The sequence below is a fragment of the Trichoplusia ni genome, chromosome 4 (genome assembly GCF_003590095.1).
Source record: "Trichoplusia ni isolate ovarian cell line Hi5 chromosome 4, tn1, whole genome shotgun sequence".
NCBI lineage: Eukaryota > Metazoa > Arthropoda > Insecta > Lepidoptera > Noctuidae > Trichoplusia > Trichoplusia ni.
The window spans coordinates 5,308,027-5,335,253 of record NC_039481.1 but is presented as its reverse complement, the minus strand read 5'-3'; the positions used below and the strand labels follow the sequence as shown (position 1 = coordinate 5,335,253).

At 34.2% G+C, this 27,227-nt stretch overlaps 6 protein-coding genes across 9 annotated transcripts; 3 read left to right on the top strand and 3 right to left on the bottom strand.

Moving 5' to 3' along the window:
- The first annotated feature begins 162 nt into the window (after positions 1-162).
- On the top strand, positions 163-5,516 carry LOC113492693 (zinc finger protein Dzip1). Its single transcript, XM_026870292.1, has 9 exons — positions 163-608; positions 853-920; positions 1,157-1,324; positions 1,414-2,166; positions 2,237-2,506; positions 2,595-3,013; positions 3,268-3,418; positions 3,878-4,875; positions 4,958-5,516. Exons 1-9 carry the CDS (start codon positions 494-496, stop codon positions 5,316-5,318), a joined length of 3,303 nt encoding a protein of 1,100 aa, XP_026726093.1. The 5' UTR covers positions 163-493; the 3' UTR covers positions 5,319-5,516.
- A 1,792-nt stretch (positions 5,517-7,308) lies between these two features.
- LOC113492691 (60S ribosomal protein L8) lies at positions 7,309-9,383 on the bottom strand. Its single transcript, XM_026870290.1, has 6 exons — positions 9,310-9,383; positions 9,009-9,161; positions 8,440-8,596; positions 7,935-8,138; positions 7,586-7,744; positions 7,309-7,458 (listed from the first exon to the last, which is right to left on the bottom strand). Exons 2-6 carry the CDS (start codon positions 9,144-9,146, stop codon positions 7,343-7,345), a joined length of 774 nt encoding a protein of 257 aa, XP_026726091.1. The 5' UTR covers positions 9,147-9,161; positions 9,310-9,383; the 3' UTR covers positions 7,309-7,342.
- Positions 9,384-9,812: 429 nt separating this feature from the next.
- On the top strand, positions 9,813-17,308 carry LOC113492690 (cryptochrome-1-like). 3 transcript variants are annotated; one of them, XM_026870288.1, is made up of 11 exons: positions 9,813-10,119; positions 10,377-10,440; positions 12,207-12,516; positions 12,756-13,007; positions 13,105-13,289; positions 13,372-13,543; positions 13,642-13,867; positions 13,951-14,091; positions 14,477-14,628; positions 15,178-15,380; positions 16,255-17,308. In XM_026870288.1, exons 2-11 carry the CDS (start codon positions 10,425-10,427, stop codon positions 16,983-16,985), a joined length of 2,388 nt encoding a protein of 795 aa, XP_026726089.1. In that variant the 5' UTR covers positions 9,813-10,119; positions 10,377-10,424; the 3' UTR covers positions 16,986-17,308. The 3 variants fall into 3 exon arrangements, with proteins under 3 accessions (XP_026726089.1, XP_026726088.1, XP_026726090.1); XM_026870287.1 differs by having other exon boundaries at positions 10,234-10,440; XM_026870289.1 differs by having other exon boundaries at positions 9,814-10,440; positions 12,235-12,516.
- Positions 17,309-17,390: 82 nt separating this feature from the next.
- LOC113493005 lies at positions 17,391-18,951 on the bottom strand. The gene is made up of 4 exons (XM_026870768.1): positions 18,388-18,951; positions 17,985-18,137; positions 17,662-17,779; positions 17,391-17,581 (listed from the first exon to the last, which is right to left on the bottom strand). Exons 1-4 carry the CDS (start codon positions 18,768-18,770, stop codon positions 17,444-17,446), a joined length of 792 nt encoding a protein of 263 aa, XP_026726569.1. The 5' UTR covers positions 18,771-18,951; the 3' UTR covers positions 17,391-17,443.
- Positions 18,952-19,612: 661 nt separating this feature from the next.
- LOC113492692 (uncharacterized protein C9orf85 homolog) lies at positions 19,613-20,730 on the top strand. Its single transcript, XM_026870291.1, has 3 exons — positions 19,613-20,058; positions 20,213-20,307; positions 20,513-20,730. Exons 1-3 carry the CDS (start codon positions 19,747-19,749, stop codon positions 20,661-20,663), a joined length of 558 nt encoding a protein of 185 aa, XP_026726092.1. The 5' UTR covers positions 19,613-19,746; the 3' UTR covers positions 20,664-20,730.
- A 391-nt stretch (positions 20,731-21,121) lies between these two features.
- LOC113492689 (golgin subfamily A member 4-like) lies at positions 21,122-27,173 on the bottom strand. Of its 2 annotated transcripts, XM_026870284.1 has the most exons (8): positions 26,819-27,173; positions 26,483-26,555; positions 25,916-26,046; positions 25,325-25,423; positions 25,039-25,236; positions 24,877-24,960; positions 21,656-24,769; positions 21,122-21,230 (listed from the first exon to the last, which is right to left on the bottom strand). In XM_026870284.1, the coding sequence occupies exons 1-8, from the start codon at positions 26,900-26,902 to the stop codon at positions 21,204-21,206; spliced, it is 3,810 nt and encodes a 1,269-aa protein (XP_026726085.1). In that variant the 5' UTR covers positions 26,903-27,173; the 3' UTR covers positions 21,122-21,203. The 2 variants fall into 2 exon arrangements, with proteins under 2 accessions (XP_026726085.1, XP_026726086.1); XM_026870285.1 differs by lacking the exon at positions 26,483-26,555 and having other exon boundaries at positions 26,819-26,886.
- Positions 27,174-27,227: the final 54 nt, after the last annotated feature.

Genomic DNA, 27,227 nt, shown 5'->3' with positions numbered 1-27,227 from the left:
GCTAATCTCAGGAACTACTGGTCCAAATTGAAGGAAGGTTTTAGGCTATAAACCATCACGCTACGACTAATAGGAGCTAAGATACAATGGAAAATGTGAAAAAAACCGGGCAGGTATACCTAAATTATAACTTATATCTTCTACCCACGGGGACGAAGTCGCGGGTAACAGCTAGTTTTAAATAAAGTAAGAGTAAATTAATACTATTTAATACCCTAACTGATTTAGCAGGTTCTAAATTTTAACAATTTAAACACACGTTACGTCCAGCAATAATACTATTTGCATGAGAGTATGTCAAAAGTAAAACTTTTTGGAATTCAATATTTTTACTCTAGACGTCGATGGTGTTTGACACTGCGTTGCTAGGCAACGGTTAAAAACAAACATTGGCGTCACCACCGCCTTGTTTTCAGACAAGGAGTTCTAAGTGAGAATGTTTGTTTTCAATTTAAATTAACCACAGTTAAATGTGGGTCTACAAATTCAGATAATGGCGTGTAAGACGTCATATGAACTACATCACCATTTTCCTAAAATTGCAGAAGAATCTGGTTTTGCATTTAACACACATCGGCCCCGGATTCATATAGACTGGAATAAGATCAGTAAGTAGTTATAGAAAGTAAAAGGTTTTTTTTTTATTTTATTTCATTAATAACATTAACTAAGTTCTACTAAATTCCATATGTTTGCAATAATTTAACCTGATGTTTTTTTAAAAACTTGTTGACTGACCTACTTTCTAACCTTGTACTATCTAAAGAGTAAACTTTAGCTCATAAACTTTTTTGTTTCCTTAAATTGTCAAACATTGACCAAAACTGTTCCAATAACTATATATTGTTGCAGGACTGATAGACCTAGATAGTTTAATAAAAGAAAGAAAATTTGTAATTATTGAACAACATCTGAATGACGTAAGTGTTTTTTTTTTCTTACTTTTATTACATTATAGCCCCTTACCACTAGGTGAAGTTGGTAGCGTACCTTTTCATAGCTTAACAGGTTCATGTAGAAAACTTAAGTAAGTTACTAGTGGTCATGCCCGCGTGTAACTATATCTATCGATTCCGTGGCAAAAGTTTTATCACAATCGACTTAGCCGCAGAGGTACTTAAATTCATCTTATTTAAATATGATTAATTAAACACAGATATTAGATTGCGTGTTAGAGTCAGAGTTCGATGTACGAATTCTCGATGATGGGGTCATGAAACTATTCCGGCTAGCTCAACTGGCTGTTGAATACCAACAATTCTGCCGTCACTACCTCGACAGAAGCGTTTATGTTCTGAGGGAAGAAATAACTTCATTAGCCCAGGTAATAATATCTATACATAATACTATCTATACACTTAAATTGAAATATCGATAAACTTAAACTACTAATGAGCATTTCATTTTTACTAGGAGCTTGATACCTGTAAACGAGACTTAAAAGAAAAAGACGAAGAAATCCGTCGACTTAAAAAAAGATCGAGGCATAGCTATAAAGCTCCTTTGCCCTATGGCAATGATAATATAGCAACAATGATTTTAAAAACCCTTTCCCATAAGGGAGAAATGTTTCCATCGACGTCAAACGACGCACTACAATACAATAAGTGCGGTTACTGTGACAAAGTGTTTCTAAATCAACTATACTTGAAAAGTCATATATCTAGACGGCATGGAAATGTTATCGAAACACCTCAGAAAGATAACCAAGAAAACAATCCAAATAACCAAAATACTAAATTAAGTGAAGAAGTTAATGAACTTAAAACTAAAATAAAAGAAATGGAAACGATCATTGCAAATGCAAACAACCAGGCGAAATCCACCAATAAGAGTGAAGATACAAAACCCAATAATGCTAACCCTGCTAATAATGTTGTAGTAGCGAAGGTGATAGAAAAAGTAATGAAAGATGCTGAAGTTTCAACCAATAACGAAGATTATTTATTGAATAAAATCGAAGAATGGAAAAAAGAGGAACACGAAAATTATAACAAGGAAATGAATAAGTTACGAGTCCAAATAATGGAAACGATAAACAATTTCAAGGAAAAAGACAATGAGAAACCTGTTGCTAATGAATCGACCGTAATATTGCAATTACACGAGACTATAAAACAACAAGGAATAGAAATTTCTGCGTTGAAGAAAGAACTAATCGATTCGGTTCGTATAATCATCATTAAAAAATATCCTTTTTAGGGTTATTTCAAACCATGTCTTTCTATTATTTCAGAGGTTAAAAACTGAGAAAGATATTGCCGCTAGAAGCAAAGAAGCCGAGGCCCAAGTTCAAATATGGGCGAATCGAGCAGAAGCTCAAACGAAGCAATACGAATTGTTGCTACAAAAGTTAAACGATGTCGCGAGGGACGGAAAAGAGTCTCGCGCTCTTGCAGAAGCAGAGAGGGAACGAGCGACCCAGTTACAAATACTATTACAACAGAGTTTAAATTCAAAATCCAACGGAAATATTGATAGGTTTGATAGCACTGATGACGCATTGGTGAGTATATATTAGTCCAGCTACTTAGCTGGAAATTATAGATTAGTAATTATTTGAAATTCAAATGCTATAATGTGCAATATTTCAGACTCCTAACAAAAAAACCAACTCTTCTAATATCAGGAAAAAGATGCCAAAAAAGAAGCCCCAATTAAATAAAACAGATCAAGACGCTGACCGCAAGACACTCGAAAATCTTCATCGAAAGGCACAAGAATTGCTGAATATTGGCTCAATAACATCCAGCTCTTCAGATATTTCAAGTGTGGATAACGCAAAACAAACTGTTACTGCAGACATTGTGACTGTTAAACGATCTAATAAAGATAAAGTGGACATGCCCAATAAAAGCAAACCTGTTGAAGAAAATGCACGAAATTCTCAAAATACTCGTGAGCCGCAGAAAGTATCGAAAGTTAAGGAAGTTAAATTGAAGAAAGAAAAACCTAAAACAAATCACATTAAAGTATTAAAAGAAGGAAATGGTTTAGTGTTGCCACCGGGAAGGTATATTTTATATTCTAATCTAAGCAAAGTACTTCAATAGCTTAAAACTAATTTTTGATTGCGCATGCCTTTATTACATTTGCATACACTCCAGAAAATTTTGCCAGCATTTTCTATGGTGCATAAAAAATAGTGTTCATTCGAGGGGTCTGGAGAACAGGGCAAAACTACGTTGAATTCTCGTCTCTTAGTATGAATTAAAGCAACTCAGGGGAGATGTTAAATAAATTAATTAAATCAACATTTTATTACAGTCCCATGAAAGTTGTAAGAGCAAAAATTACTGAAGAAGTAAACAGTCGTTTAGTGTCGGCTGGAGTAGACCCACTAAAAGCGAGACTAGCACGAAGCGTCTTCCAAAAGCAACGTATGCAAATTCATCAACTACAGGAACTCAAATCTAAGGTTGGCTGAATTTCATTAAGTTCCTAATATATTATTTTAGTACAATACGGTAGAGTCGAGTTCAGTATTACATTTACGATATTATTTATGACATCATAATGTGAGAGATCCGGGAAGCTAAAAAAAAAACTGTACAACCTGGGTATAGCACAAGATCAACAATATGTGTACAATGTCTAAGTTACTTTTGAGATTGATCTTATTCCAAAATTTATATTTATCAATGTTTATATAAATTTTGGAACAAGAACAAAATTCTTTTTGATGATTACATTGATTTTAATTAAGACTACAATTTAAAGATGATTTAATACCTATATTACAATTTTATGAGCTTTTCTTTTCTTTTCTTTTCCGTCATAGGGCGGAAATATTAATGAAGTCGACTGTCCTTCTGTTCATTGTCATTAGTATCGTTGTTTGTAACTGTGATCTCTACTTGATTTATTTCAATTTCAGAAAAACCCAGAGCACGAAAAGATCCGCCGCACAATACTGGCACATTTGGATACAAGTACGACAAACATCAGAAAAGAAGTTCCTCAAATTCAGGATTACGTCTCTCCAACCAAATTATCTAAACCTTTTAAGAATTTTACAACAGTTATGTCCAATGTTAAAACAAAGGCTTTATCACTCGTAAAGATGAACGACACTCACGCAAAAGGGAAGCGCAAATCGCCCGGTGCTGCAGTCTCAAAGCGTGCATTATCTTTATTGAAGACTCCTCCGGGCTCTGCCTCTAACAGCCCAGTAGCAGTAAAACGTAGCCCATTTAAGGCGTTTACCACATCACAAAATGAACCTAATGTTTATTCCACAAGTGCGGCATCCAAAGCTAATAACGAGGCGAAAGACACAAGTAAACAAAAGCCGCCTTCGATATCCCAAGTTCAGGAAACTGTAACTAGCTTCTCAGAAGATGATTCAGACGAAAGTGATCAAAAATATTACAATACAAATACTGCTCCCCAGATATCTAAATCAATTGAGAATTTAATCAAATCTCCGGCACGAAGACCAGCGTCAGCTACAGCTGACTATACACACGCCGTGAAAAAAAATACTATTAACGATGATAACTTGTTGCGTACACAGTCAGCAGCCAGTTTAATTGAGCGATCTCAGACGTCGACAGAACCAGTAAAAAAAATACACTCGAAAGACAACAACGATAATAGTTCCGAAGATGCAGAATCACAATCGGATATACCAGTCAAAAAAGTTTTTTTAATTGACAACTCCCAAAATCCAATGAAACAAACGAAAAGTGTTTTGAAAAACGCTTCCTCAACATCGTCGTTAAACAAAAAGAAAGTATTATTTGATATGGATGCAATTCAAATGAAATCAGTTAGTGCTTCCCCGTCGCAAAGCATTACAGAGAAAAGTGATGGCAATGAGAAATATGAATTAGGTTTAGTAAACCTAGATGGAGAAGAGTGGGATATTTCGAGGTGAGTATATCGTAGATTATGCTAAAGATGTTTCGATATTGTCTTTATGATTTTCTAACGCGTGTTTTCATTTACATTTCAGTATAGAAAATGAACCCCTAAAAATCGACACGAAGATTCAGAATATAACTCGCACCAGTCCAAAAATTGCCGAGTTAAAAGAAAAAATAGAATCACAGTTAGCTCGACGTAACGAGACTCCGACAGTCCCACTTGTGGGTCGAGTTGACGTACTAGCCGGCGCTGGCTCGTTGACGAAAGCTGCGAGTTTAGCAGGCAGCAATACGAGCCTCGGAAGTTCGATTCTAGACGATTCTGAAAGTGTGCCAATTGTAAACCACAAAACTTTTGTAAAATCTAAAAAACCTGTCAAGGAGGACAGTGACATAGATATTTCTGAATTTAGCATAGAAGGTATCGTAAATAAGAATGAATCTTTTTAATTTAGTAAGTATATTTTTTTAGATGTAAGCAGGTAATTTTATGGAATAGCTCATAGCTCTTACAGCAGTTTAATGTGTTACTTACCTTGTTGCGTAAGATTTTCTACATTTTTGTTTCAAATAAGTATTACTAAATGAATACACACCTACTATAAGTACAATAAATATTATTAATTAAATGGTGAAATTTTAATGAGCCTCATGACTTATTAATTTCTATAGTCGATGTTTATGTTCGAACCCGTCCTAGCGCATCAGCGCACTGCGAGTGGATAGACGAGTGTTGATGCCTGAGACTCCGTCCGCGTCCACTTCAGTTTACAGAGCACGGTGGTTCTCGAATCCGTGGGAATGCCAGAATTCGGTGTAGACACCTCCGACTGTTAAATTGTCGGAAAAATACTTAAATACACTCTGTGTAATCAACATGTAAGAAAAATGTCAAAGCCATGTAAACCATCCCAAAAATATGAATTATAATACTTTCTCCAGTTAAAATTAGACTCAGTAGTTTTAGCGTGCAAGCAAGACAGACAGATACTTTCGCATTTATATTAAGCTGTTGCCCGCGACGACTTTAGTTTACAGCGCGTGGTGGTTCCTGCGGGATAAATAAAATAATCCATTACCATCGAAATCAAAATGCTCAAAAACCGCTTTGCATAATTTTTTTTTTTTTTTAATTACAACCCAAATAATTTTATTTAAAATTCGACCCCCGTTACCCCTCCCTTAAGATTAAAATACCCAAAACTGATGTGCCCATAATATATTTCGTTGCCATAAATAAACAATATTCGAGCAAAATTTCATAGCAGTCCATTCCAAGAGTTTCATATAAACGTTGACCCGCCTTACAATATTTTCTTCCAGTTAAAAAGTATTTATTATTTTGCACATAGCCTACTACCTGTCGCCCGCGACTCCGCGTGGATTTTAGTTCTAAGAAAGAGAGAGACGGACAGACAGAGTTGTTCTTCATTTACTTAAATAAAAAGTATTGCAAAATTTTAAAGCAAACACTCCAAAAGGTTCGTACAAAATTTGACCCTTCATTACTCCTTATGGGCCTCTTTTCTTAAAGTAGCCTATGTCCTTTCTCAGGCTCTAGACTATCTGTTTACTAAATTTCATTACAATCGCTCCAGTAGGTTTGGCCTGAAAGTATGAAGTATGGATTGCTATTCTTCTTTTTTTTATATATATATAAATATGAATTGCTATTCGTTAGTCTCGCTAAAAGTCGAGAACGACTGAACCGATTTGACTTATTTTAGTCTCTAAATATTATTCATGAAGTTTCAAGGGTATGTCTGCATGGTTATCGACTGTTATGCGGTACGTCGTTCGCCGGGACAGCTAGTCTAATATATAAAATTCCCGTGTCACGATGTTAGTTACCGTTCTCCTCCGAAACGGCTTAACCGATATTTACCAAATTTTATATGCGTATTCAGTAGGTCTGAGAATCGACTATAAACATCTATTTTTTATACCCCTAAGGTTTGCTCCCACAATTTTTTATTTTTTGGACGATTTTTTTTGTTTTAATTTTTTATAATGTGGCATTAAAAATAATTTATAAGGCAAAACAACGTTTGCTGGGTCAGCTAATTTTAAAATAAAAATGAGTCCCGACAAACACATATAAAAGCATTTTTATAGAAAGCAATGCGAGAGTAGAAAGTATGTAAATAAACAAAGCCACGAACCAAAGCACCCTTGCAGCACCTATTTTAGTGGTCCCTAAATTCTGCTATCTTTTATTGTAGTTTGTAGCGCGATCTCTGGCAACAATTGAATCAATGACAGATACGAATGTTATAAAGTTCAATTCAGTATTTTAGAAGAACTTAATTTTGATAGAAGTAGAATCATTTTTGACATTCCTCAGTAAAATAATACTAAGTGGGTGATTCCTGCGATCTAAAGTCGTTCAGGGTTCTTCTTTCTTGTCTGGTTTTATTTGTGTGACAATAAAACAACTGAATGAAGATTTAAAGGTTTTATTTTCAAACATATGTCTACGTCTCCTTCTTGGTATCTGTCTTTCCACCACGAATTCTTCCGGTTCTGCGGGCGGCGATAAGACCGACCTTGCGACCAGCGGATGTTCCTCTCTTCACAGTCGAAGCCTTACCTGAAATAGACAAAGACAGTGTGAAATGTGTACAATGTAGTAATAAAAATTAAATGAAAAATTAAATAATAAAAATGGAGTAATAAAAATTTAGACAATTGTAGATAAAATAAAATATTATACTGACCAATATGTTGATGGTTACCACCACCGTGAGGATGCTCAACAGGGTTCATGGCAACACCACGGACGTATGGCCAGCAGTTACGCTTGACCTTGTATTTGTGGTAGGCACGACCCGCCTTCAGGATGGGCTTGTCAATACGTCCACCACCAGCAACAATACCTACAAACCATAAAAAAGTCAGTACACGAAGTATACATTTATTTTTTGATAATTTGTTTAATATTGTGTCCTCAGAAAGAGCCTCTGTGTAATCATAATTTTTCAGAGTAGGTAAGTAGAAAGTCATCATGAACAAACATAATATACAACTATTGCAAATAGTCTCTTGTATAGTATTTGGATTACTCACCAACCATGCCTCTGTTGCTGGAAGGCAGAACTTTCTTAGCTCCAGAGGGCAGCTTAACTCTGGTCCTCTTAGCATCAGGGTTGTGGCCAATAACAGTGGCAAAGTTTCCAGAAGCACGAGCTAGCCGGCCTCGGTCACCCATTTTCTCCTCAAGGTTGCATACAATGGTACCCTCAGGCATAGCACCGACGGGCATAACATTGCCTAAAAGAGAACACCTGAATAAGATGAATGTAAAACTAAAATATTTGTCCCAAGCTTCTGCACAAATGTGTGGCTTTGTTTAGATCCTTTGAGTCTACAGGTGTGAGATTCAAATATTGATCATTAGATTCAAACATAATGAATATTTTTTTCAAATAACAAATAATATCAATACAATCATGTCCTCACTACAGTTACTGCAAGCTTCAGTCAAGACCACTTGTTGGTGGTCCTGACATGATTAGGGTTTCAAATAAATTACAGGTCAACAAACAAAAACAGGTCAGTCAGTAAAACTCACCAACTTCAAGGGTAGCTTTCTTGCCGCAGTAGACGAACTGGCCAGTGTACAGACCTTCGGGGGCAATGAATAACTCCTTACGTGTCTTGAACTTGTAAGGGTCACGGAAGTGGACCACCGCGAGAGGTGCACCACGACCGGGGTCATGGATGATGTCCTGCATAAGATGACACATAAACAGTGATAATAATAAAATGACACCTTCGTTATATATAAGGACACTGGACCGAATAAACTTAGGTTATAGAGGTTATGAAAATTTCGTACATGTAACTAAATCATTTCAAAATTAATATGAAATATATTTTTACTTCTTGCCTGCTATTAGGAGACTGGGTTTTGATGTTTACAATATAGGCATCCAAAAATAACTCAAGTAAATTTATCAAACATGACAAAATATACACAATATTTAGGAAGTAAAATGAACTATTAGAGTATGAAATTTAGAATATCAAGAGAATTATAAAGATCGCACCACAAGTCACCACATGGCACAATCACTCATCAACAAAATGTTTGTTCACAATATCAAACATCACATTATTGTAAAATTAACGAATTTATACCTTCACGACTCCCTTAATGTAGCCATGACGTTCAGCATAGTCCAAGGAGCGAAGTTTAGGGGCTCCTTTCCTTTTCTTAGTGTGTGAAACGAACACTGACCCGGCACCTTTACGCTGAGCACGAATCACACGACCCATGATTACGTCCCGTCACTGAAATGAATTTAATAATATTTAAAATGTAACTATTTTCCAGACATAAAAAGAATAACAAACGTTATTTTATTATTTCCGAAAAAAAATCTGCAATATACATTGCGATATATTAGGATGGAAATACGGAGCTTAAATTTTTACGTACATCTCTCTGACGGACACTTTTGAAAGAACATACAGTGTTTGCCAGTTAAAGTCCTTCGAACACTTTTTTTTTGCTCTGGTAATTTCTTTAGACCTGTAACTTTTTATCTCGAAAACACAGATAATTTATTTCGGGCCTCTTAGTTTGGTATTAACTCGATGCCCAATTTTTATAAATTATTTTTTGATATTTTGGACCCAAAGCGGCATGTACATGAAGTAAAAAAAGATGAACCTATATTTGATAAAGCAGGAATTTTTAATTTAGAGACTTTTGTTGTGGAATGTTTTGAATTATTAGTATTTTTTTTTATCTTAATACATATTAGAAAGCACAGAATTCAGTCATTAATGGCATGCATGAGCCACAGAAAATCATAAAATTAGTATGATTCGTAATGTAGTCCAAATAAAAAATAAAGAAATTTTGTTGACAAGAGTGCCATTATTTTAACATTGGCAAGATACTTTTACTTGTCAAATTGACAACTAATGAGTAAAATGACAATAAATTGTCAAAGTCAATGCCCACTGTTTAACTTTACTTTCAAAGTGTTTTTCATTCAATTAAATTAGTATGTTAAATAGAATTACGGTTTAATGTTATTGGTTTAGAAGTATTTATTGTATAGAAGCCTTCTGGATTGAAAGAAAAGCATATTTCAAACAAATACTTGTTTGTTTCTCCTTCGATAAAATATCTACAACTTTGCATAATATAATACAAACATTTAGGTCACGTTGTACCTTTCGGTCACGTTGCAAGTGGCGTGGACGGATCTGACATTTCTATAATTCTCATAATTCAGTGGTTTGTACGGCACTTTTGTGATTACCTCCTCCCTAATATCGACGTAACACATAATCTTAATGTTCTAGAATCAGTAATATCCTTTTTAAATGCGTTAATAATCTTTATTTATAGATTAATAAGCATATAACAGTGGAATATTTATCTAAATTCATAATTTTATGTTGATTACTAAAGTGGAAGAAGGAAGCATTTTGTGCTGTAATTAATACAAAGCATTGATTAGTTCATGTAAAGTGATTCAATTGTTGATTCAGAGTTTGTTTTGGAGTACAACTTGTGAATTGTGATCAGAAAAATATTTTATGGAAATTGATAGAGGTAAGTGAATTACTAACTATGTATTATTGGAATACCATATAAGTACATACATTTAAGAATTATTAATTTCAATCTTGTATCAGAACTAAGAGAAAAATAAGTAATTTAATAATAAAAATATTAAACAAGGAAGGTTTTAACTAAAATAATAAAAATAACATCATAGTGAACAAAAATAGGTACTAAAGTTGTTACCCAAACAATTGAGTGTGATAAAAATAAGAGAGTAAACAAGCTTCAGTTGTGTTACCTTCTATGGTAAATATTATATTGATCACTGAATTTTTGTAAATTTACAACACTCATTCTTTATTAGCTATTTATTACCTCTTTCATCAAAATTGCCTTTCATCTAAGATACATAAACCCTGTAAAATGCTACCCTCAAGGAATGTGCAATATCTAAATATGAGCCAATTCCTGAATTTTCAGATACAGTATTAATATATTGGGCAGTTTATCACACTATGCTCCAAAGCTAATGTATATATATAATCCTTTATGTACCTGCCACCTAAGTTCACATTGTGGATTACAAAAAACATATTAAGTATTGAAGCTTGAGTATTCTGACATCAAGAAAAATCAGTCAGAATAATAAAAAAAAAAACTAGCAATGCATTGTACACAAATAAAAGTGTATTCAGCCATTTGAGATGTCATTTTGATAATCAGACTCAATTACAACAAAATACTCAATACATTTTGTTCTCAATATGTATTCACAACAAACTTTTTGATTCATTTTCCTTATTCCTTTGTTTGAACTTGTGAATTACTTCGCAGCCTTACCAGAAAAAATGGATTTTCGAATATGGTATTCAGAATAATAAAATCAAGTGTCTATTCCAAGATAAGATTTCTGTCTATAAATTTTAAATACTTTTTAGGAAAAAAATATGGTTTCGAATTCATGTCAAAATTTATATAACTGCCTAATAATAGATTTAAATTAAAATAGCATTCCTTAAAAGTTCATTTTCGTCAAAAATCTAACAATAAAAATTATCCATCATATAATATTTGTTACTATGTTATGCAATACCGTTCCAATTAAATATACTTACCTGTATAACCATACTATAAATATTGGGCCATTCCCTCTTTCATAAACTTTCTGTGAGGAAATTTCTTTTCAGTTCGAAAATTACGAAAGCGCGGTCTTGTAGGTTTTCTTTCACAATTTCGATTTCACAAACTTTGTAAATGTTTTTCAGCGATTGCTTAAACTTGCCCTTTTCGCATAAACAGTCCATAACACTTCAGTATTAGTTTAATTCATGGATTTAATTTTGAAATCGGCGAATTGTAGGCTTTTTTTGTTATTACCACCTGAAAGTGTTGGTCAATCTTATTATTATTTTAGATCTCATTGTTATAGCTTCGTCATATTAATTACGAACAGTGTAGAATGAAGTGTGCCTAGGACAGAAGTACGCGTCAACAGACACAAACCTATTTCCGTGTTAACAAAAGATCAGATGGGTATTATAATAACAACAGGTAGGCATGACCGATGAATAGATGATGAACGAAGTCCAAGGTTTAGAAAATAAAATTCTATGGATTGGAATTCTATAAAACGATATTCCGAAGTATATTGTATAGGTTTTGCAAAATGGCCATAGTAGTAAAAAACTGGCTTATATCAAAATCATCGACAAGATTGTCATAATTTCCAAAGCTCCTTGATAGGTTTTCTTCGTGGGAAATACACAATTTATTCGACAAAATGTTCAATGGTGTATTTGAAAACCTAATTCCAGATATCAAAAGTAGATTATTCTGCACCAGGTGCGATGTGGGTAACTACGTAACTATGTCAGCCGCCGCGGAGACACTGCAGGCGCCGAGCGCGCCCCCGCAGGCACCCGCCGCCCCCGCTCCGACGCCGACCCCGGCCACGGAGCGGCGCCCTCCCGGGAAACATATCGTGCACTGGTTCAGAAAGGGCCTCCGCCTGCACGATAACCCTGCCCTACGGGAGGGTTTGCTAGATGCTACGACATTCCGATGCGTATTCATTATTGATCCTTGGTTTGCCAGCTCTTCAAATGTTGGCATAAATAAATGGAGGTAAAGATTTTATAAAAATGCATATTAATTAATCTCATAATCGTGTTAACCGGTAAAGGTTGCAATAATAAAATGTAAGATGATTTAATCTTTGCACAATGTACTCGAGTCATAGTCATAGCACACGTAAGCGGCAGACGTAGTACTTACACACCTACGTCTGGGTTGGTATGACGTAGGAAGTTGCTACGCGCTGCGTTATGCACTTGTAATAAACTAATCGATTAATATCTTGACAGGTTTCTTCTGCAATGCTTGGAAGATTTAGATGCTAGTTTACGGAAGCTTAATTCGCGTCTGTTCGTGGTGCGTGGGCAGCCTGCTGATGCATTACCAAAACTCTTCCGAGAATGGGGAACAACCGCTTTGACGTTCGAAGAGGACCCTGAACCATATGGTCGTGTGCGAGATCACAATATTATGTCAAAATGTCGAGAAGTCGGCATTACTGTTACATCTCGTGTTTCTCACACACTGTACAAACTAGACCAGTAAGTATTTTGTTTATTCTTACCTGTACATACACAAGACAACTGTTTCATTTGTACCCTACCTTGTTATCAATGATTAACTTGATTTATTTTTTAGAATAATAGAGCGAAATGGTGGAAAAGCTCCCCTTACATACCATCAATTCCAAGCGCTAATAGCGAGTATGCCGCCCCCGCCGCCGGCAGAGCCTCCGATATCGGCGCAAAGTCTAAATGGAGCCATCACGCCTCTGTCCGATGATCATGATGATCGATTCGGCGTCCCCACACTCGAAGAACTAGGTATATTCACTACGAATTACTATAATGAGTATTCCACTTTTATCTCTACCACATCTAATGATATTTTTTGTAAATATTACAGGATTCGAGATTGAGGGTTTAAAAGCTCCTGTTTGGATCGGTGGGGAAAGTGAAGCTTTAGCCAGATTAGAGCGGCACCTAGAAAGGAAAGCCTGGGTAGCATCATTCGGGCGGCCTAAGATGACGCCGCAGTCGTTGTTAGCAAGTCAGACAGGCTTATCGCCTTATCTAAGGTACTTAAATATTTGACACAAATGCATTAAGTAAAATTACTTTAAATTACTAATGTTTTATGATAAAAGATGTGATATTATAACACGATACGTTTCAGGTTTGGGTGTCTGTCCACTAGATTGTTTTATTATCAGTTAACGGAATTATACAAAAGAGTAAAACGAGTAAGACCCCCACTGTCTCTTCACGGTCAAATATTATGGAGAGAATTTTTCTATTGTGCTGCAACACGCAACCCAAATTTCGACCGAATGGAAGGAAATCCTATATGCGTTCAAATACCTTGGGAAAAGAATCAAGAGGCTTTAGCTAAATGGGCTAGTGTAAGTAAAGTTTATACAAAAACAAAACAGATAATATTTCGTGAAACATAAAATTAGACCTAATAAAATGTTGATATTTGCAGGGTCAAACAGGGTTCCCCTGGATAGACGCAATAATGATACAATTAAGAGAAGAAGGTTGGATTCACCACTTGGCGAGGCACGCAGTAGCTTGCTTCCTAACCAGAGGCGACTTATGGATCTCATGGGAAGAAGGGATGAAGGCAAGCAGAGCTTTTCATTAAGTCATGTACCTATTTCATTTTTCAATAATGTTTCAAACCCTTAAAAATGCAGGTGCTGACGGCAACACATAAAAAATTAAAGATTCACTTTTATGATTTTATTTATCATCATTCATGCTGGATCTTTCTTAGTAACAAAAAAAGATTGAAGTGAATGTAATGCCACTAAAATAAACTTTAGCATCTAAATCGACTCAGACAAGTTGCCAGTTGTCAAGTCGAGCTATCTACATTATCTCTGTCTTCTTCTTCAGTCATTAACTCATAACGGACTGATATTGGAAACATGTGTAACAATACCTATTTATCCGAACCTCTGTGCCGCCGACACCTATTAATTTGAGGAGAGCCCCCGTTCCTGCAGGTGTTCGATGAGTTACTCCTCGACGCCGACTGGTCCGTCAATGCCGGCATGTGGATGTGGCTTTCGTGCTCATCATTCTTCCAGCAATTCTTCCATTGTTATTGTCCGGTTCGTTTCGGCCGAAAAACCGATCCAAACGGTGATTTTATAAGGTATGTTACCTTCACTATTTGTATGAGCGTTGTTTATCTTTTACGCTGTCGTGAAGAACGTAAGTTTTTTTTAATTCAATATCGAAACATTTGTTTGCAGAATATGTGTATCACCAAGTAGTCGCGTTTACAGACGGACTTGGACAGGAATCGTTGAAAAATTTCAGCCCACAGTAGGACATTGGTACTTAAAACATATCTTCGTGTAATATTGCCTAACGGAGATATGAACTGATGTTGATATCAATGAGTCGTTATAAATAGTAAACATGTATGCAATAAGTGACTGCATACGTTGATCACATGCACACTTGTTGTTTGAGAGGATGACGCATACCGTTTGACGCTGCAACGCTTGCGCGATAATGACGTACACACTATTCTAGGTATATATTTACGCCAATCTTTGCGGAAATATATAACGATCTTTGTCTTCCCTCACAATGACTCAGATAACTTCCTTTGTTATATTGATCTAATATACTTGACCTAACTTGAACATACAAAACCTAGTTAGTTTTTTTATTTAATAGTAAATGTTTTTAACAGACGATACATCCCGGCGTTAAAGAACATGCCGACGCGGTACATTCACGAGCCGTGGGTGGCACCTGAGGCGGTGCAACAGTCTGCTCGCTGCACGATCGGTCGCGACTACCCCATGCCTATGGTAGACCACTCTAAGGCCTCACAGGTCAACATCGAACGCATCAAGCAAGTTTACGCGCAACTGGCTAAATATAAACCACAAGGTAAATACTCGATTTTTTTATCTTCTGCATATTAATATGTGCTAGGATATTAGATAGGAATATTACATTTTACACTTTAAGATAAGTACTCTTGACATTGGTGGCAGACACGATAGGTAGGTTGAGAAGCCATATGTTACAAATAAGTAGGTATGTTAAAAGTAATTAGTCCGAAGATACTTAACCAGGCTGTTGTTATGTGGTTTTCTTGTTATCATGTTGCTATTAAGTGTTAATTACGTCACAGTTTCGCCTAGACTTTAAACCGTGACGTCGCCCTGTGTGATAGATATCTTGCATATCCGTCTACTTTAAGTCGTACTTAAGGTCGGGTCACCAGATCTGAGTAGGATTTAATTTATTAATAATCTGAATTTTGTATCATCTCACTTAATTATCTATTTAGTATGCACTTGCAATTATTTTTTTTTACCCGATTAGGAGGGACATAAAATTGTAATAATTTCGAGTCGACGGTAATGTTATTTGAAGACTTTATATAGAGATTGTTTCATTTGTTTTTTTTTTTACATTTCCATGAGTAAGTCACTTGCCAGTTTTCCATAAAATCTAAGAAACCAGTCCACGTAGCATGTAACAGTACAATAACATTATTGTTTTTACACACATCGTATGTATCTACTTTGGATTCTTCTTGCCTGGGATTGAATGATCCCTGGTAGATCACATTATCACATTTCAGATTAAAGTTCTCAACAAGGCCTCTAAATGTTGGAATTGTGTCCTCATGTGCACCTTTAAATAGGAAAAGGACTCTTTCCATGTAGTTATCTCGTGAATGAAAAGTGATATTGTTTTTAAAACTAAGTGCGTAAGTTAGCGAGTGCACTAAATAAGCTGTTTTAAATTTCAGGTACACTGAATCCAAATGCAGTACAACGACCAAACGTGATGCAGTCTTCGCCTAGCCCTACATCTATAATCACTAGCATCAACCAGTCAAATTACCTGTGCAGCCAAACACCCGATCCTCAAACGACATCTCCACAAGTTATATCTTATAAAGATAATGACGTCTTTCAAAAACCAATGCAACACCGCTCTATTAAACCATTCAAACAAGTTGTCATTGTACAGAAAACACAAAATACCAACGTCATACAAAGTGTGGCGAATTGCACGACTAAGGAAAACTACGTGGTCAACCGACAAGTTACGTACAAGGCGCCGATGAATGACTTGCAGTCAGAAAAACAAGAAAATTATGACTTTAAAAACTTAGTTATTAATAATTTTGTTCAAGGGTACTCAAAAGGTCAAGAAATATTTGAGAACCCGTCACCTAATAGAAATGAGGTGTTTGCGCAACAAACATTAAAAATTAATAGTTTTAATTACGAGAAACAGAAGTATTATCTGTCTTCATTTAATGACAATGGGTTAAGAGAAGAGAATATGCACAATGATTCTACACAATCTTTTGAAACTGGGATTATTCACGACGGTGCTCTCAGCTTTAGTAGAAAGACCAAAACTGAAGCAGCAGAAGAGGAAGCTAACGAGAGTACTTGTTCTCAGCCAATGGCCATCAATGATGATGCCACAATAACAAGTGAAAACCGCCAAAATAATCCGTCTAATTGATTAATTTTAATTTTCCAAATGATAATTAAGAGTGATATGTTATGTGTAAGCGCAGTATTTTATCATAGTCTTGAGATAAAATGAACTTTGAATAGAAAATGTGTTTCTAATTGTATGTGATGCATTTTGTATAAAATGCTGTTAATCTAGTGCCAAGGAAAGGCACACATGTGCCCAAATACAAGACAGGAGTCTGTCTGTCCCTGAATCAAATAGAGTATAAAAGGTGCAGAGGAAAATATAACATTATAAAGTAAATATTAAGATAAAGAGTATGTCAGAATAGTAATATAACTAGATAAAATAAACGTTTCTTTACGAAATTTTGTTTTAATGAATAACATTTAAACCAAATATTTTTTTAAACAAAGTAAGATATTATCACCTCAAAACAAATTAGACATGTAAACTTTGTGAAGATGAAATTTAATATTAAGTATACAATCATATCCAAGTATTTACTCCAAAGATGCTACTGTATCCATATGCTGTTTAAGAGCCTTCTTCACTTTTCTCGAACTAGTAACAGCCTTTTTGTCAGGTATTCGCTTTTTACTTCCACCAATTTCTCTTTTTATTGCCAATAGGATAGATGTCTAAAAAGAAAATTATTGACAAACATTGTTATTGATCTTGGTTACATGCAAATTGTGACGGAAATATATTTGACACTTACAGTTTCTGGGATGTGTACATATCTAATATTACGAGACTGTATGAATAAATTATCAAAATGATATTCATTTCCTTGAGGATCACAATACACAGCATTCTCAAAAGTCATATTCATGTAACTGAAACAAATGTAATCTGCTTTATTCCTTACTATTTGTAAATTTGCATGTTATTAAATAATGTTCAAAGTGATATTCAATGGTTGTGCCATAATTAAGATCAGATGCCTCACTCTAACCATTTCAATGATCCTGAATCATCACTTCCCACAATACTTTGATCCAAAAAGAGTATAAAGCTACTTCTGTAATATTTTTTGCTCACCCATCTACAGCTACAACAAGTCCACAAATATAGGAATCATTACGCAAATCCACAGTCGTATTTTTCCCCTGCATAGCCTGAACAAGGCATAGTAGTGTGTTGTGATAGTTAAACTTCTCTTTTGATGTTCCAACAAATACAGGATTCATTTTTGTTCACCCTGGAATAGTACCTTTTCATATTAAAGTGGTTTTTGCACTACTACTACATTGCTATTAGCTTAAACTTAACATAATATATTATTAACAATAATATGTAACAAAATTATTGAATAAAAAAATGTAGAGGTGAGCTTTAAGATATAGATAAGATAGAAACAACATAAACAATGTAATAATTTATTCTACTAATAACAAAACAATATTTTGTAGCTACATAAATAAAATTATATTACACAAGCTACTTCGAAATCACAAGTCTTGCATCCTGATTGGATTTTAACTCTAATTCTGCTCTTGTTATCTTCCATTCCTCGTTATCTCTTTCAGCCCAAAAATAATAAGTACCTCTGTCTTTAGGTCCTGATACTGGTATACTAAATCTAGCTGTCTTCCCATCAGAAAAGTTATTTGTAGAGTCACTCAGCTTAAATCGCCTATCCTTTATTGGTTCTCCCAGATATTGGACGGCACCAGAGTGCGCTCGTAAGTTTTTCAGAGCATGTTTATAGTAGTCATAATTTCTAACCCTATCAACTACCCGTTGTTGTAAATAAAACCCAGTACCGGCAACGACCAAGCCTCCCCATGCTGCGATCTGCACTAGCCTTCTTGTAGATATGGTCATTGTAATACGCAGACTAATTTGGCAGTACCTGCTATTTATCCTTATTTCACGAAACCAGAAATATGGGAGTAATTTATGTAAGATTTCATGAAAATAACTCGATTACAATAATAATTCCTTTGAAATGTCAGACATGATTTGATTTGACTAGCTGTCATGCGAATTGAGTGACACTGACAATAGTGACAATAATGCAAAGACTTTATGTACTCTACTAGCATCAAACTAGTATAATGTCGTTGCAATAATGGAATGATAAAGAAATGAAAAAAAAAATGCCTAGATAAAGAATCACAATGTAATTCTAAATCTATGGGAATGAGCCTACATTATAGGTACGATACCTACGGAATTCGCGTGCTTTCCGTAAAATTAAATCAAATTGGACTAGAAAGAAAAAAAATTAGAATAGAGAAAGAATATCAGTTAAGAATCACCGAGTGATCCCGCCAAGGTAACCGACAACCGACAGCCCACTGGATTAGCAAGCTAAACTGACCTGCTCACCTGCGCATGATGATGATCTGTGCAAGATGGCTAGCAGGAGCTGGATGCAAGCAGCCTGCCAGATAGATGTCGATGATGGCGTGCAATAGGGGAGGCCCATGTCCAGAAGTGGACGAATATGGGCTGATGATGATGAATTGACATTGGCCACAATTTTGATTCAAAGCTCTCCATGATGATGGTTTAAAATTTTTGATAACTGACACGACTGTAATTATTATTATTTGCGGCAAATTATTATGCATGCTAGTTCAGTAGGTATCCCAGTCCATATATTTTAATGTCATTGGTTAAAAGTGTCAAACATACGTCAATATTGACGCAAATAGTCAAATCTGTCAAGTCAAATACTGGAAATGTGGATGGCAATTTGTGTGAAGCTGGAGGAAGACAATACAACATAACCTCTAGTACCAAAAATATTTTGTAAATTGTACGAGCTTAAAGAGCCTTGTAACATACTGCTAGGATGAGTACATCAAAAGGGGGTAACGTAAGAAGAAGACCACAGAAGCACCAAAATAAAACAGCTTTCAAAAACGATTTACACGATACGAGTCACCAAACGAAATTTTTGAACTCCTTGGAGGTGACAGGCGTTTGTAAACGTTGTAAAGATATTATTGAATGGAAGATAAAGTTCAAAAAATATAAGACGTTAACTGCACCTCGTAAATGTGTTGGCTGTGAACAGAAAACAGTAAAATACGCATATCACCTATTGTGCACTAAATGCGCTTTAGACAAAAAAACATGTGCGAAGTGTTGCAAACCAATAGATGTAAGTAAAAAATTATGGAGCCTATTTACTATTATAATATGACCTTTTCTTCCTGCCGAGGTCCTGTGTTTTATTTCAAACTTTTCAAAGGTTTCCTTAAAGTTGATATCCTGATTATTAATGCCTTTCTTTAATTTAATGTAACTTTTTTTAGGAGATAGACATACAACCTGCAGATGATGGTCAAAATACTGATATAAAAGCTATGTTAAAAGAGTTACCTGAAAGAAAACGGCGGACTATACTAAGGTAATATTCTTCATCAAATCAACAAAAACCAAATATAGTATAGTTTAAAATTAGGTTTAAAGAGTTATCTGCGAGTTTTGCACCATTTTATAAGAAAATATAATTTAATTTATTTTTGTGTTCAAAACGGGAGTGTCCTTACTAAAGAAAATAGTTGTGGGCTTAGCAAGTACTTCAAATTGTAATATATATTTTTTTATTTCAGGTCTCTTAATAAGCTTGAGGGTGATCAACAGAAGTTAAATCCTGAATTGAAAGCACAGATAGAAGAAATGCTGGCAAATGTTGATAGCCTTAGCCTTGATGATGACTTCAATGATTTTTCAGATGAAGAAAATTCAGGGAGTGATAACTAGAAGTTGTATATAGTGCTTGTATATTATCTGATGCTAAGTGTAAATATTATATTATTAAGAAACTAAATGGATTGTTTTTCTGATTCTGATTATGACTTAAATTTCATAGTCTAATTAAAACGACTCCCACATTGAGGAATTTAATCCAAGCATAAGTCACACTCATATACAAAGACCCAGACCATGGACAAGTATTTGTGAACACAAATGTTTGTCTTACATGGGGATCGAACCCGCGTCTCGCCGCGTTCACTCGATTATGTGGTAACCTCAATATTTGGTGTCAAACTCTTTTTGTTTTAATACATCAAATTATTAATTGTCAATTTAAAATTCAATCCAAGGAATAAAATTTTGTTTGCAGCAAAATTTAGTCTTGGCTAACAAAAACAAATTGTGTTAAATATATATATCATAATTTATTAAATAACAATAATTTACAAATAAGAAAACTATGTACTGCCATAAAATTTACATTTACAATAATTATTATGAAGAAACCACTTATAAATTTTAAAGTGAATAAAGCATATTTCCATTCTATTTTATAATGCCCAGCTGACGTAACTGAAAAAGAAAACATGATTGATTATGAACTAAGAAGCAAAAACTACTTTCCAGGAGTAATAAACCATGTTCAATATGTGAATTTGAAGTCTGGGATAAATAAGATATATTATTATTTTATAAAAAAACGACTCCTGCTGTAAGGAATTTAATCCTTGTGTAGCAGGGATTTCATAAACATGCAAATGATGTGCACATCAACACCCAGACTCCGAACAAGCATTCATGGATCACACAAATGCTTGTCCTACGCAGAGATCGAACCCGCGAGACGTCGCATTCTGTGGGTTTCGCGTGGTGACCTCAACCACTCGGCGATCCGTGCAAGTGCATTGTTTCTTGTCCAACATTCCATCAAAACTATTCTATTATACCTAGGACTATTCTCTTACCTCTAAGGTAAAACAATAAAAAACAATACTTACAAATCCTTGCCTTTCTTTTTCCTTTTGCAAAACCAGTTTGGTTTGCATGTCGTCAAACTTGACTATAGCTGATAAAACCTTAGCTAATGTTACGGAATGTGTGCCTGTTCCTGTGAGGTACTCATAGAGTATGTTTCGTAAATATTCTAACTCTGTATTTTCTTGTAAAGAATGCAAATGTCTTAGACTCACAAGAGATTCGTCAAGTCTTCTCTCTAGTTTTTCATTAGACAATCTCAATTTCTCATTCTTCTCTTGTATATGCATCATATTTCCATTTACGGACTTGTTCATTTGTTCTAAATCATACAATCGTTTTTCCAATGTACTGTTGACATGCAACAAATTGTTGTACTTTTCCATGACAATATTATACTCTTTATCATTGTCATGTGAAGGCCTCACTTCAGAGCTAGGTGTATTTTGGGATTGTAATTGATCTTTAAGTTCCAAATTCTCTTCAACAAGTAACATATTTTCTCTTAAAAGATCATCAATTCTGTCTTTACCTGCTTGAATTTCATTTTTAAACTCAACTATATCATTGGAAATGTCATTGCTCTCAGTAGAATGCTCACTAGTAGCTATTAGTTCTCTAAGCTTATCATTAAGAACACTGTTTTCTTTGGATATTTTAGTCAGATATGTTTGTAGGCCTTCTATATCTGACTTAAACCGCCTGTTTTCTTCCTTCAATTGATCATATTCAGATTTTAATGCCTGATATTTGTCAGATAGTTCATTGTTGTTTGTGCGTTGAGGAGTCTCTTGTAACTCTAGTACGGCGACCTTTTTAACCTCCTCATTATTCATATTGCTTGGCATCGTATCTTCAATTTTGTCAGTTTGACTGTCTCTGTTTGTTGTATCTTTACATAAACTACTTTCTAATTCTTCGATTGTCTTATTTAATCGATCTTTTTCAGTTACAATTTCAGCGTGTGATTTTCGAACATCATTGATTTCTGTTTCTAAGTTTTTGTAACTATTGGCTGTAGTTTCAGCTTGAGTCTTTAAAGATATATTTTCGAGAGTCAAATTTTTATTATCCTCTTGCAGTTTATTAATGCAATCAATTTGATTGTTGAGTTCAATTATTTGTGATTTGAGACTAATATTTTCATTTTTCAAAGCCAGGGACTCCTCTAATGCGTTCTCATGTTGACTTTTAAATTGATCTAATTCTTTGTTGGATGTGTTATTCTCAAATTCCAAATGTTTTAATTTTTCGACCAACACGTCTTTTTCGTTTTGCAGTTCATTTAGTTTTTGTTTAGATTCCAAATATTGAGACTTTTCAAACTCAAGAGCTATTTGTAGATTTTGGAAATTATTCTCAAATTCATTTACTTTATTTAATAAATTCTCGTTTTCTTCTTTAACAACATTTAATTCTTTAGCCGACGTCTCATAAAGATCGATAGTCCGAGTAAGTTCTAAATTTACTGTTTGAATATCTATATCATTCCTGCTAATGGTAGATTCTAGATTATCCTTGTCATTTTGTAATGTATCAATTTCTTTTCTTAGTTGGTCATTTATTTCTACATGACTCTTAATTTCCTTTTCTAATTTCTTAATTTCCAATTTGAGTTCACTCAGTTTAGTCGCATTCAAATTTGCTTCACTGTGTGAGTTATTGTGTAAAGCATAATTAATTTCTTTTGTAAGAGAAAAGAAAGCTTCGTTGTTAATGGCTTGTAACGACTTTGTTTCACTAGATATTAAGTTTATGAGTTTTTTCATTTCTCTAATTTCATTTGAAAGTCTCAAACAATTTGTTCTTAATTTATTATCCCTGATTAGTTTTTCTTGCATGATTACATTTTCTGATTTCAAGTCAGAAACCAGTTTACGAAATTCGATGTTTTGGGTTTGAAGTAATTCATGGTTTGATAACAATTTCTCAATTTCAGACTGTAATTTTATTAGTTCATCTCGTTCTTCCTGAATTTCTGATTCCAATTTAGCATATTTATCTTTCCAAATGTTTAATTCATCAAGAAGTTCATCATTCTTTGAATCTTGTTCTGTGTGATCCTTTAGAATGTTTTCTTTTTTCTGTAGTTCACTTTCCAAATTCCCAATCTGAGCACTTTTTTTGGCGTTCTCTTCACTCAACTGTGATATTCTATTTTCTAAATACGTATTTCTATCTATCATTGCTAATTTTTCTGCAGTTTCTTGTTTCATTTGCAGCTGAAGACATTTATATCCTTCATCTGCTTTAGTTTTCATCTGTTCGAAGTTTTGGCATTTTTTTGACAACTCTTCGATTTGTGATTCTAGGTCGGTTGTCTTAGCCTTAATGGAGGCTAGTTCAGAGCTTTCATGCATTAGTTTGGATTTCTCAGCTTCCAATGATGTTACACTATTTTTATAATCATTTACAACTATATTTAGAGACTGTATTTCTTTCTTGCTAGACTCCAAGTGATCTTTAAGGGATTTTATTTCTGTTTCTTTACTTTCTAACTCTTTGTGTATACTTAACTTATTTTCTGCTAAGGAAATGGCATATTCTTCTTCTCTTTTGCCGAACACTTCAATTTTGCCGCGTAACTCAGCAATTTCTTCCTGAGCTTTCTGGAAATCGACTTCAAGGGTCGATAATTCTCTCGTTTTACTAAACTCATAAACATTTATTTTATTTTGCAATTCTTCATTTAAATTGTTAAGTTCTTGGATATTTTCTTTCGCTGCTTTTAATTGGTCGGAGGCAAGTTTGTATTGGTCAATTTCTCTGTTTTTATTCTCAAGCTCATTTGACAGTATTTGTAACTCAGTATTAATTTGGGAATTTTTTTCTTTGCTTACTTTGAGCGATTCTTTGTACTTATTTAGTAGGTGCTCCATTTTCTCAATCTTATTGTTTAATGCGATAATCTCACTTGCCGTAGACTCTTCATTTGATGACTTCACTTCAGGTTCAGTTGAAAGGTTTATTAATTGGACATCTCCATCACCATCAGTTGATTTCGTTTTGTTCTCATTCTTATCAGTAGTATTAACAATCTCGGTATTGCTTTGTAAAAGTTGCACCTTTGTATTGAGTGCCTCTATTTTCATCCCTTTTTCTTCAAGTTCAATACGAAGGGCTTTTTCTAAATGTGCCTATAAAGAAAATTATTTATTACTTACACATAATATAAATAAAATAAAAAAGGTGAATTAAAATATTGATATAATGTTTAGATATGAATCAATAAAATAAAAATTACCTTTGCACTTTGTTCTAGTGCACATTGTTCACGGAGCTCTGATATTCTTCTTAAAGCTTTATCTTGGGTTTCAACTAGGACACTCTATAAAACAAAGAAAATTAAATTTAATATCCATGTAAGAAGAAACATTAAACAAACATTAGGTATATAAATACTGACTCTAGCTTTAGCATTTTCTCTCTCCAAAAGTTTGTAGTGCCGGGCTAAATCTCCATACTGTGTTCTATATTTTGTGTATCGTTCTTGGGTTCGTCGATATGCAGCATACAGCTGCTCTTTCGTCACTCGGTCGAGACTGACAGCACCACTAGAGAAACCACGCTCCTCCGCTTCACTCGCTGAAACTTCCATATCAGACTGAAACAATAATTTTATTTTAAGAGTTACATGAGAAAAATGGCTTGTGTTTTATTCCAGAACTTTATAATATTCAATGATAAATTACCTGTAAATGATACATAGAAGGAGTTTCATAACTTGGCAAGCGGAAAGATACATCACTTGCAAATGAGCTGTTTGAGAGTCTTCTTTGTCTCTGATTGTCCTGCAAAATAATTGAAATTAATTACTGAAATATATCTCCTTCTCTACTTTCGCACATTGTGGATTTTTTGAGGTAGACATCAAGTGCTTAGTAGTTAAAAACCCTTTTAAATATAGTACTCTAAAAAGTTTCTTGGCATAATGAAGAGATTGTTAATATTTTGATAAGGATATCTGTGGACTGATAACCAACATTCATTCAACCAAGGGCTATTTTTTTTCCTATTCTTTTTCAAGCAAAGTTGTGGTCTGAAGAAGAAATGCTTATTACAGGCTACTAATCCAGTTTAGCTGTATATATTTTATGCTTTATGTTCCTGCATAAAGTAACAGCCTATCTGCCCTATTTACTAGATAATATGATGTACCCTGTGACAAGTATATGGTAAACACATTCTTGTTACTAAGAGAATATTTAAAATCAACTAGGTACAATAAAACATGTCAAACATTCCTGTCCTTCTTCTGTTTTAGCAGTATTAAGTAAACTTACATGTATATCATGTGCAGACATGTAGTCCAGTGACTCTGATGATGGTAGGGGCTGCACAAGCGCAACATCTTGGAATGTATTTGGTTGACTATTTAGAGACGACTGTGCCTTAGGCCGAGGCTGCTGACCATCTAAAAACAAATTACATTACAAGAGTTTATTAATTATCCTTATTAGAACATTTACAATTTATTAGTTAGAATAGTTTGTTTTTTTAAAGCAACTATAATTAATAACAAGCATTTGTGTGTATGACAGCCAGATTAAGCGGCATTAAAACTTTGAATTTTAATATCAAAAGCAATACATTACATAGCCTAGAGATTTTCAATTAAACAATACTTTAATTTTAAATCAATGAACTATTTATTCCATGCTAGTATTAAACAATAACACTTGTACTATATGTTTGACATCTTTAAAATAGTAACACTTGTAAATCCTACAGCTGTTTAATTAACAGTATGTCACAATTACAATTAATGTAATTAAGGAAATTAAACAGGAAAATATAAATATTTACTTAGTCTAAATGTCATACAGTGTTCTCAATTTAACTTGACTCACCATTATCACCAATGGAGAAAAGATCACTATTTGTGATATCAGATATGCTACTGGAGGCAGATGTGACAGCAGCCTGTATCAACATATACTATTACATATACACATAATACTTATAAGTATCTAAACACTTAACATAATATCCACAATGCAATTACATCACTAATGTTAATTGAAACACACAAATGTGAAAGTAGCTGGCAACATGAATATAAATAAATACTCCAAAAATTATAGCACTAAAGAATTTCAACTATGAGATATCTAATAAGGTCACTGGTAGGTGGTATGTCGAAACAATTTATTACAACAAGGCAAAATGTTTATAATTTCGTTTACCTGAGCTGCTTGTGCAAATTGTTGAATTCTTTGAGGTGATGACTTCACCTCCTCAGCTAATTTATCTTTTAATTTTTTAAACATTTTTAATCACTTTACACCATTTCACAGTTCTAGGAACCAAGCATCACCAGACTCTTTTAAAATAGTAGCTATAAAGGGGTTGATATTTTTTACGAGTATAAAATAAAGTAAAAATAATACGCCAAGGAGAACAACTAAGCCAGAGGGAATGGTTGTAACAATCGCAGTAATTATCGGTGTCATGTAGATTGTGTAGATGTTTTACACAATTTGCAAAGGTAATAAATTGAAGTTGAAGTATGTGCGTAGTGTTGTTCGATCCGTTCTACTTCTACTTTTCACTATGGTGAGTAATTAACACGAGACAAAATGTCGTTGTTTTACT

Excerpts from the sequence above, each read along its gene's own strand:
- LOC113492693 (XM_026870292.1), top strand. The coding sequence starts at position 494 with ATGGCGTGTAAGACGTCATATGAACTACATCACCATTTTCCTAAAATT. Across the intron at positions 921-1,156 it reads TTGAACAACATCTGAATGAC|ATATTAGATTGCGTGTTAGA; the intron begins GTAAGTGTTTTT and ends AATTAAACACAG. Across the intron at positions 4,876-4,957 it reads GAAGAGTGGGATATTTCGAG|TATAGAAAATGAACCCCTAA; the intron begins GTGAGTATATCG and ends TTTACATTTCAG.
- LOC113492692 (XM_026870291.1), top strand. The coding sequence starts at position 19,747 with ATGAGTACATCAAAAGGGGGTAACGTAAGAAGAAGACCACAGAAGCAC. Across the intron at positions 20,059-20,212 it reads AGTGTTGCAAACCAATAGAT|GAGATAGACATACAACCTGC; the intron begins GTAAGTAAAAAA and ends AACTTTTTTTAG. Across the intron at positions 20,308-20,512 it reads AAACGGCGGACTATACTAAG|GTCTCTTAATAAGCTTGAGG; the intron begins GTAATATTCTTC and ends TTTTTATTTCAG.
- LOC113492691 (XM_026870290.1), bottom strand. The coding sequence starts at position 9,146 with ATGGGTCGTGTGATTCGTGCTCAGCGTAAAGGTGCCGGGTCAGTGTTC. Across the intron at positions 8,597-9,008 it reads ACATTAAGGGAGTCGTGAAG|GACATCATCCATGACCCCGG; the intron begins GTATAAATTCGT and ends CATCTTATGCAG. Across the intron at positions 7,459-7,585 it reads TGGTAACCATCAACATATTG|GTAAGGCTTCGACTGTGAAG; the intron begins GTCAGTATAATA and ends TGTCTATTTCAG.
- LOC113492689 (XM_026870284.1), bottom strand. The coding sequence starts at position 26,902 with ATGTTTAAAAAATTAAAAGATAAATTAGCTGAGGAGGTGAAGTCATCA. Across the intron at positions 25,424-25,915 it reads TGTCTGCACATGATATACAT|GACAATCAGAGACAAAGAAG; the intron begins GTAAGTTTACTT and ends ATTATTTTGCAG. Across the intron at positions 24,770-24,876 it reads CACTAGAACAAAGTGCAAAG|GCACATTTAGAAAAAGCCCT; the intron begins GTAATTTTTATT and ends TTTTCTTTATAG.
- LOC113493005 (XM_026870768.1), bottom strand. The coding sequence starts at position 18,770 with ATGACCATATCTACAAGAAGGCTAGTGCAGATCGCAGCATGGGGAGGC. Across the intron at positions 17,780-17,984 it reads CTTGTTGTAGCTGTAGATGG|TTACATGAATATGACTTTTG; the intron begins GTGAGCAAAAAA and ends CATTTGTTTCAG. Across the intron at positions 17,582-17,661 it reads ATGTACACATCCCAGAAACT|ACATCTATCCTATTGGCAAT; the intron begins GTAAGTGTCAAA and ends TTTTCTTTTTAG.
- LOC113492690 (XM_026870288.1), top strand. Across the intron at positions 12,517-12,755 it reads GTTGGCATAAATAAATGGAG|GTTTCTTCTGCAATGCTTGG; the intron begins GTAAAGATTTTA and ends ATATCTTGACAG. Across the intron at positions 13,008-13,104 it reads ACACTGTACAAACTAGACCA|AATAATAGAGCGAAATGGTG; the intron begins GTAAGTATTTTG and ends TTTATTTTTTAG.